This window comes from Larus michahellis, chromosome W, assembly GCF_964199755.1.
Source record: "Larus michahellis chromosome W, bLarMic1.1, whole genome shotgun sequence".
NCBI classification, from domain to species: domain Eukaryota; kingdom Metazoa; phylum Chordata; class Aves; order Charadriiformes; family Laridae; genus Larus; species Larus michahellis.
In genome coordinates, this window is record NC_133929.1 from 4,917,310 (window position 1) to 4,926,604 (window position 9,295).

A 9,295-nucleotide genomic window follows, 5' to 3' on the forward strand; every position below is an offset into this window, starting at 1 on the left:
ATATGAAACTGTTAAATAAGTGATGCATAAATAATTACTTTTCCTCAAAAAACATGGCTGAAAACTGTTTCAGATTTTTGTTCTTCCATTTTGTTCTTCAAACTGCACCCAGGAAAATACAAAATCTGTTTTATCTACTGACTGAAAAAAACCTACATTTATTTTTCAGGATGGTATATGGCAGACTGCTGATGAACCTGTGGAAGTCATTGGATCAAAGGAGTGCAAGAAGCTCACTCTGCCGACTCTACTTTTCAAACACTATTTTTAAGATGCATTAATTCTTTTTAAATGTTGACCTACTTTGAGGCTGAACTACAGAACAGAAAACGCACTTTTAAAAGTCATTTTGCAAGCTTTTTATTACTTTATAATAGCACTTCAGCACTATCTGTAAATGATCATCTGCAATATTTGGAAAAAATTGTTGAAATTTTAGTAAATTTGTACAGATGAAGTCAAAATAATAATCAATTATTGTAATGAAAGTATGAAATTGTATGTTATACTGTAACCATTAAACCTAAAAATGTAGGAAAGCAATGAAGAAATATTTGAGCTTCCCATAAGTAATATTAATTTTTCAGATTCTTTAATTGCCAGCTTTAAAGAAAACAGAGGCAAAGTCTCACATATTCTTTCATCCACTCGTGCCATAAAACCAGCTGATTTAGAGATGTATAAAAAAATGTAACTTGATGTCTGTATATTGTATATTATTAACATATAAGTTGTTTTATATAGGGGATTTTTCCTAAGTGCAATGTGTTACAAAATTGCAAAAGACAGAAGAGATTTACTTCTGCAGTTAGTAAATTTTATGGGTGTTGTGATTGTTTGAATCAATGCTGTAGATTTAATTTATTTTTATATGAATTGCATAACATTTGTGCCTTTAAAAAAACCAAAACAACTGTGCCTATCCACTTTGTTATTCACATACCTCAATTCCTTTTTCAAAGTTTGGCTCTTCATCAAGAAATCACAGTGTTTGTATAATACATACAACTTTATAAAAATTCCTTTGACTGGGATTTAGAAGGCAGATTTGCAAAACTGGAGATTGTTTTAAAAGAAAAAGCTTTAAAATACTGGTTTACTTTCTCGTGGGGTAATTGCAATAAATGCGACTGTAGTAAAGGGAGATGCATCATGCAGGACTTTGAAATTTTGAGATAGTAACTTTAATGTCACCAAAGATGAAAATCCTGAAAAATCACAGAAGATGGTAAAAGCAAACAGCATTTCCTTTCACTTTGACTGCAAGTCTTTGGAATTTAAGTGCTTTGAGGGTTGCGTGATGTGAATGTAAACATAGTACTTTGGGAGGAATAGCATTTTAGAAGGGTATTTTATAGAAAGAGGATGACAAGTACTGCCATATCTATTAATTTAAATTTTATCTAAACCCACCAATTTTAATATTTGTATTGTCATCCAATCTGCTTGCCACGGCCTTAGCACAGGGAAGTGACACATTAGTAACATTTTTTTAAAGCAAGTCCGAAATTTAGAAAGTCTTATGTATTTGCACTATCAAGTGTGTTTTCAATGCTGAAATAAAAAGTATTGGGCAAAATAATTCAGTACCCTACAAGTGGGAATTTTATATGACCATTTTGAATACCAGTATCTATGTCAAATTCTCTATTAAAACAATAAAATTTGCTTGAACTAATTAATGCAAAACCAGTAATGAATTGGACTGCTAAAGCTTTACAATAAATTAAGCTTTGAAGTGGTTACATAAATTCTAATGTATGCTATACAGTTTTGCAGAAAAGAGTTCCATTATTAGCACTAAGCACATACTATAACTATAGATTTGATTGGAAGAGTATATTTGGCTCTTAACTTGCTAATCTTATTGAATGGTAAATTTCTAACTCATAAAATGGTACAGTCTTTTTACTGGAATCTTAATTGTAATCTGCTTTGCAATCAAACCATGTTTAACATGACAATATTTTATTAATGAAAACCCAAAACTGTATTACTGTTTTTAATCAAGTATTACTTTCATTTCTTAGTTAAATTAAGTAGTTCTGTTTCAGCACTTTTAAACTAGGTGATTATACATACATTTGCATTGGGTGCAGGTTACAATTTTGAAGCCATGCAAGTTTATATAGACTTTTTGTAAAGAAATTAAAAAACAATCTAAAAAGTACACGTGTCTGATAAGAAAACCATATGTAGCAAGCTGGTTCTTGCTTGTGTATACAGCACTATCCTTGTAGCTGCCTCCTAAGAAAATTAATTTGTAAACACAACTCTAAAGCATCTGAATTTTTATAGATTGTTACTACATCAGACTGTAAATTAGAGCATACAACTTGATCTTACAAAAATTGTAAATACTTCTGATTTTTCATAAAATATAAATTTAAAAAAAAATTTTGCATCCAAAAAATAAACATGTAAAATATAATTTAAATACTGATTTATATTGCTTATACTTTCGCAGTTAGTCCCACAGAGCTTCTAAGCAATAATAGAACAAAGCTATGCCCGTACTGAATGTTTTTAAAATGTCAATTGATTTGTAAGAAGTAGTAATCAGTACAGGAAAGACCTTAGAGCCCCTTCCAACATCTAAAGGGGGCATACAGGAAAGTTGAGGAGGGACTGTTTATCAGGGAGTGGAGCAATAGGATGAGGGATAATGGTTTTAAACTGAAAGAGGGGAGATTTAGATATTAGAATCATAGAATTGCCTAGGTTGGAAGGGACCTTTCAGATCATCTAGTCCAACCATCAACCTAACACTGACTAAAACCATCACTAAACCATATCCCTAAGCACTATGTCTACCCATCTTTTAAATACTTCCAGGGATGGTGACTCAACCACTTCCCTGGGCAGCTTGTTCCAAGACTTAACAACCCTTTCAGTGTAAAAATTTTTCATGATATCCAGTCTAAACCTCCCCTGGTGCAACTTGAGGCCATTCCCTCTTGTCCTATTGTCTGTTACTTGGGAGAAGAGACTGACCCCCACCTCCCTACAACCTCCTTTCAGGTAGTTGTAGAGAGCGATAAGGTCTCCCCTCAGCCTCCTTTACTCCAGGCTAAACAACCCCAGCTCCCTCAGCCACTCCTCATAAGACTTGTTCTCCAGACCCCTCACCAGCTTCGTTGCCCTTCTCTGTACCCTCTCCAGCAGCTCAATGTCTTTTTTGTGGTGAGGGGCCCAAAACTTGACACGGTACTTGGGGGGGGGGGGTAGAAGCATTTCAGCTGGGCTACTGGTCCTGCCACCTTTTTGCTGGAAGAAGCCTTAACTTCTACCTGTCCATTCCCAGGTGCAGCCATAGTTTCCAGCCCATCAATGACCCTCGCGCCTCTGCTGCTGGGTTCATCCCCTTCCCCCTTCAAATCTAGTTTAAAGCCTGTTTGATGAGCCCTGCCATACTGCAAGGATCCTTTTCCCCCTTTGAGACAGGTGTATTCTATCTGTCTCTAGCAGACCTGGTGTCATGTAAACCATCCTGTGATCAAAAAACCCAAAGTCCTTCCGCTGACACCAGGCTTGGAGCCAGGTATTGATCTGCTGGCTCTTCTTGTTGCTTCCCTCATTCTTCCCTGTGACTGGAATGACAGAGGAGAACACTACTTGCGTTCCTGACCCAAGTCCCGGAAGTCTCTCTTGATCATCCTTGGGTTTCTTGTTATCAGTTCATCTCTGCTTGTCTGAAAAATTAGTAGTGGGTAATAATCTGAGGGACTTACCAGGGAGGGAAGTTTTCTTTTTATATCTTTAACCCAGGTCCCAGGGAGGCAGCAGACTTCCCTGAGGAGTGGGTCTGGTCTGCACATCAGGCCTTCCTCTCCCTTCAGGATGGAGTCACCTACGCCAATGACCCATCTTTTTTTCTTAACTGAAGATGTTTTGATGCAAGGTGTAGTTTGACTTAACCTTGGCAATACCTCTGTGGACACTGAATTATCTGGCTCATCATGATTGGGTTCCCCTTGCAGAGCCTCATACCTAATTTTTAAGGGTGCCTGGGAAGGTGGGGGAGTTACTGGGGAGACACGCCTGCTTCACCAGGCAGGGACATGTTCCCACAGCCCCCTATCCTCTAAGTTATCTTGTTCAGCCAAGCAGAGAGAGGACAGGGAATCCTCTGTATCATGTGGCCATATTAGGAAGAAATTCTTTGCTGTGAGGGTGGTGAGACGCTGGCCCAGGTTGCCCAGAGAAGCTGTGGATGCCCCATCCCTGGAAGTGTTCAAGGCCAGGTTGGATGGGGCTTTGAGCAAGGAGGTGTCCCTGCCTATGGCAGGGGAGTTGGAACTAGATGATCTTCAAGGTCCTTTCCAAACCAAAGCATTCTATGATTCTACGAATATCCCTTTGGTCAGTTTGGGTCAGCTGTCCTGGCTATGTCCCCTCCCAAGATCTTGCCCGCCCCCAGCCTACTGGCCTTTGAGCGTGAGGGGGGGAATATTGGAGAGACAGCCTTGATGCCAAAACACTGGTGTGTGTAGAAAGGTGTTATCAACACCTTTCTAGTTACCAATTCTGAGATACTGGAACCTCAAAATAATTGTCTCAAAGCTTGTTTAAGCTTCTGCAAATCAACAGCAGGCTTGCAGCATGATAAGAAGCTTGCTTGTGTCTATTTAGCACTTTCTGCAGACCATTCTTTTGCTTATGAGTCACCACCCAAGATTGCCACCAGCTGAAAAGGGTGTGTTGCCACCAGCTGAAAAGGGCGTAGGCCTTTGGTTATCAAAGTGGCCAGACCCTGCCTGCCCTGGGGCTGGCTCAGACTTGTCCCGCTACTCCAAACTTGTGTCATGATGACTGTGCTAAACCAAGCTCTGCCCAAGCAACAAAGGCAGGAAGAGCTCATACAGAGACTGTGCCAAACGACAATTAGCTGGGTAAAGGCCACCATCACGCTGATTGGTCAAGCTATGGACTGACCTGGACTATAACTGGTGTGGTCACCCGCCACAATTGGGAACTGGGACCCCTACCACCATCACGAGTTGAGAACCATGGATCAACAGGATACCGGTGAATTCCAGAGAACCGTCGAGATGCCGTTGGGCCTGTGGTGGTGACTATACTCTTGCTGTGCTCCGTAATACTGCTGCTCCTTTCTGCCTTTCCTCTACTTCCGCCTTTATCACTCGTCTCAGTGACTATTGCTGGGGAATAACAATAAACCTGCAGTGAGTGGCATCTGACCTCATTTGTGTCTTAATCTCACGCTGGGAATCATTGCAAACCTCTCCTGGGCCCAACGTAGTCGGACCAGGGCATAACACCAATACAAAGCGCAACACTATGTGGCCTGCTATGGGGAAAATTAACTCCATTCCAGCCAGATGCAATAGAAGTGCACTGAGGACAACTTCCTAGTACAGGTGATGCCTGACCAGAGGAGAGGCACTCTCCAGAGAGGCACTGCTGGATCTGTTGCTCACTAATGCGAAAGAACTTATTGAAGAGGTCAAGATCGGAGGTAGCCTGGGCTGCAGCAATCATGCCCTGGTAGACTTCTCAATCTTGAAGAGTACTGGACTGGTAAAAAGTAGAGTCAGGACCCTAAACCTCAGAAAGGCAAAGTGGGATCTCTTGGGACACTGCCCTCAGAGATACAGGAGTGAACAACAGCTGGGAAATATTTAAAGACATTTTTCTTAGGGTGCAAGAGCTCTCAATCCCGATGTGCAAGAAGTCAGGCAGGGGAGGCAGGAGGCCAGCTTGGCTAAGTCAAGACCTCTTAGACAAACTAAAACGTATAACCAAAACGCATAGGCAGTGGAGGCAGGGATAGTGTATCCCTGGGGAGATTATAGGGATATGGCCCAGGAGTGCATGCAGGATTAGGAAAGCCAAGATGCAGCTGGAGCTGAACTTGGCTAGAGATGTGAAAAATAACAAGAAGGGTTTCTTCAGGTACATAGGACAACAAAGGAAGATGAAAGAAACTGTACCCCGCTGAGGAGCAAAACGGGAGACCTGGTGTCGTGGTTTAGACCCAGCCAGCAACAAAGTACCATACGGTCGTTGGTCACACCTTCCCCCCCGGCGGTGGGATGGGGGGAGAGAATCGGAAGAAAAAGGCAAAATGCATGGGACGAGACAAAGGCAGTTTAACAGAACAGCGAAGGAAAGAGGAAAACAACAACGATTCTGATAGAGGAATGTGCAAATATGATTACGGTACCACCACTCACCGACCCTGACCCGGGATGCCCGAGTCTCCTGGCAGCTCCGGGCTACTGACTGGGAATGGCTCACATGGGATGGAATACCTGTGTCCCTGCTGGAGCCTGGGGAGAATTAACCCTATCCCCACCAGAACCAGGACATTATCCACCCCTTATTCCATACCATCTACATCATGCCCACATCTTAGTTTCCAATAAATTGCCACCACTTTTCCCTGTCTCATATATATACATACATAAAGACATAATTCCCTTAGTCTATGGGCCATCCCTCCAAAGTGTCCGTTGAGTTCATTTAATCCATGGCTTTGGGCTCCATCTGTTAGAACAGTCTCTCAGGGCAGGTGAGATGGTGTGTGGTGCTGGACTAGTGTATGCTGTATTTTCGGAGCTTGTGGCTGATGTATCTGGTGCAGCTCATGCCCATGGTCCATGGGCTGAAGATGTAGATCTTGAGGAAGTTGCTGGGCGCCAGCTGCTGAGGTCAGTTCTGATCCCATCACCACTGTGCTTTACTCAGTTATTCATCAAAGTCCATCTGTCCTTAATTTGGGTGATTCTTACTGTAGTACAGCTGATAGCAATTACAGTCATGAGGACATACAGTGGCAGGGTTACTTAGCACCTAACGACACACAATATGATTCCTTGGCTATACTCACCCAAAATCAGATCCCCATGAGGTACACATTGGACTTCCCCATCCCCCACCAAGTGCACCCAGGTCCTTGGGCAAAAGCAATCCCACGGATGGGTTTGCCTTTGCCTGAGGCAGGACTAACCCAGACTGTCTTCCCTGACATATTCTTCATGTGCACTATGGGGACTTTATCCCCTTCTACGGTACGTGCAAGTTTTGATTGGGCAGGGCCAGCCCGATTGGTAGATCCCCTGGGGTTAACTAGCCAGGTAGCCTTTGCTAGATGTGCATCCCAATGTTTTAAAGTCCCACCACCCATTGCTCTCAGTGTAGTTTTTAACAGTCCATTGTATCGTTCTGTCTTCCCAGAGGCTGGGGCGTGACAGGGGATGTGATGTACCCACTCAATGCCATGTTCTTTGGCCCAGGTGTCTATGAGGCTGTTTCGGAAATGAGTCCCGTTGTCTGACTCAATTCTCTCTGGGGTACCATGTCGCCACAGGACTTGTTTTTCAAGGCCCAGGATAGTGTTCCGGGCAGTGGCATGGGGCACAGGGTATGTTTCCAGCCATCCGGTGGTTGCTTCCACCATTGTGAGCACATAGCGCTTGCCTTGACAGGTCTGTGGCAGTGTGATATAATCAATCTGCCAGGCCTCCCCATATTGATATTTCAGCCATCGTCCTCCATACCAGGGTGTTTTGAACCGCTTGGCTTGTTTGCTTACAGCACGTGTCTCACATTCATGGATGACCTCTGCAATAGTGTCCATGGTCAAGTCCACCTCTTGATCATGAGCTCATCTATGTAAGCTGCCAGTTGCTCTGCTTCCACTGCTGTAACCACCCCCACAGAGCATTTGCCAGCATCTGTGAGTCAGTGCAGAGATAAAGTACTGGCCCCCTTTTCTCGCTCGGCAATGTCCAAAGCCAGCTGGATGGCTGTCACCTCTGCAAACTGGCTCGATTCACCTTGTCCTTCACTGGCTTCTGCAACTTGTCGTGTAGGACTCCACACAGCAGCCTTCCACTTTCGATGCTTTCCCACAATCTGGCAGGACCCATCAGTGAACAGGGCATATTTCTTCTCATTTTCTGGCAGTTTATTATATGGTGGGGCCTCTTCCGCACGCGTCACCTCCTCCCCTGGTGACATTCCGAAATCCTTGCCTTCTGGCCAGTCCACGATCACTTCCAGAATTCCTGGGCGACTGGGGTTTCCCATTCGAGTTCGCTGTGTGATCAGCGCAGTCCACTTACTCCATGTAGCATCAGTTGCATGATGTGTAGAGGGGACCCTCCCTCCCAAATAAGCACTGGCAGTCGAGGTGCTAAGAGGAGCTGTGCTTCTGTGCCAACCACTTCCAAAGCAGCTCGAACCCCTTCGTATGCTGCCAATATCTCTTCTTCTGTTGGAGTATCACGGACTTCGGATCCTCTGTATCCCTGACTCCAAAACCCTAGGGGTCAACCTCGAGTCTCCCCTGATGCACTCTGCTGAGATCAGGATGTAGCGCAGGACAGTGTGAAATGCTTTGCATAAGTCCAGGTAAATAACATCTGTTGCTCTCCCCTTATCTATCTAGAAGACTCCTCCGAGAGACCAGGCAAGGTAGACAACTGTTTAACTTCCTCCGTCTCCAAGGCAGCTATGCCAAAGGCCCACCGGTACCCTTTTGGGTCCTTAAAATACCCTCTCCTGAGGTAATCTATGCCAAGGATGCATGGAGCCTCTGGGCCAGTCACAATGGGATGCTTTTGCCACTCATTCCCAGTTAGGCTCACTTCCGCCTCCAGTACAGTCAACTCTTGGGATCCCCCTGTCACCCCAGCAATACAGATGGGTTCTGCCCCTCTATAGCTTGATGGTATTAGGGTGCACTGTGCACCCGTGTCCACTAGAGCCTCATACTCCTGTGGGTCTGATGTGCCAGGCCATCGAATCCACACCGTCCAATAAACCCGGTTGTCCCTTTCCTCCACCTGGCTGGAGGCAGGGCCCCTCTAATACTGGTCAGAGTATCCGTTACTCACTTCTTGCAGAAATGACTTGGAAGTTCCTCCAAGAGGATCAGAAGCAAGATCAGGCCTTCTGCTCTGTCTGGGGAACTGCCCACTGGAAACTGGGGCGGCACTTTTCCTGGAGGGATCCCCTTTTGTGGTTGTCCTTCCTTGCATCTCCTGTACCCGTGTCCGCAGGATCCAAGTAGGTTGTCCATCCCACTTCCTCATGTCCTCCCCGTGGTCACGCAGGTAGAACCACAGGGTGCCTCGTGGTGTGTACCCTCTGTACTCTCTCTCTTGAGTGGGGAAATGCCTGCTCCTAATAGCTGAGATGCTGGCCCATACAGGTGGGGAGTAGGACATATTCTCTTCAAGTTGCTGGACCTTCCGGGACAGTTTCTCCACATCCAGGGTGAGGGGGTGTGGGTGTTACTAAATTGGCCAAGAATACAAAAATACAG

The 9,295-nt window shown here is 44.6% G+C and overlaps 1 protein-coding gene across 2 annotated transcripts in view; it reads left to right on the top strand.

Annotated features, from left to right (window-relative positions):
* The window catches only part of LOC141735419 (F-BAR domain only protein 2-like), a 169,494-nt gene extending 160,832 nt beyond the window's left edge, over positions 1 to 8,662 (top strand). Inside the window, exon 26 of one of the 2 annotated variants that reach the window (XM_074568123.1) lies at positions 170 to 8,662. In XM_074568123.1, coding sequence (XP_074424224.1) covers positions 170 to 192 — 23 coding nt within the window. In that variant the 3' untranslated portion in view covers positions 193 to 8,662. The remainder of the gene's footprint in view (positions 1 to 169) is intronic. The other variant, XM_074568124.1, reaches the window with a different exon arrangement.
* Positions 8,663 to 9,295: the final 633 nt, after the last annotated feature.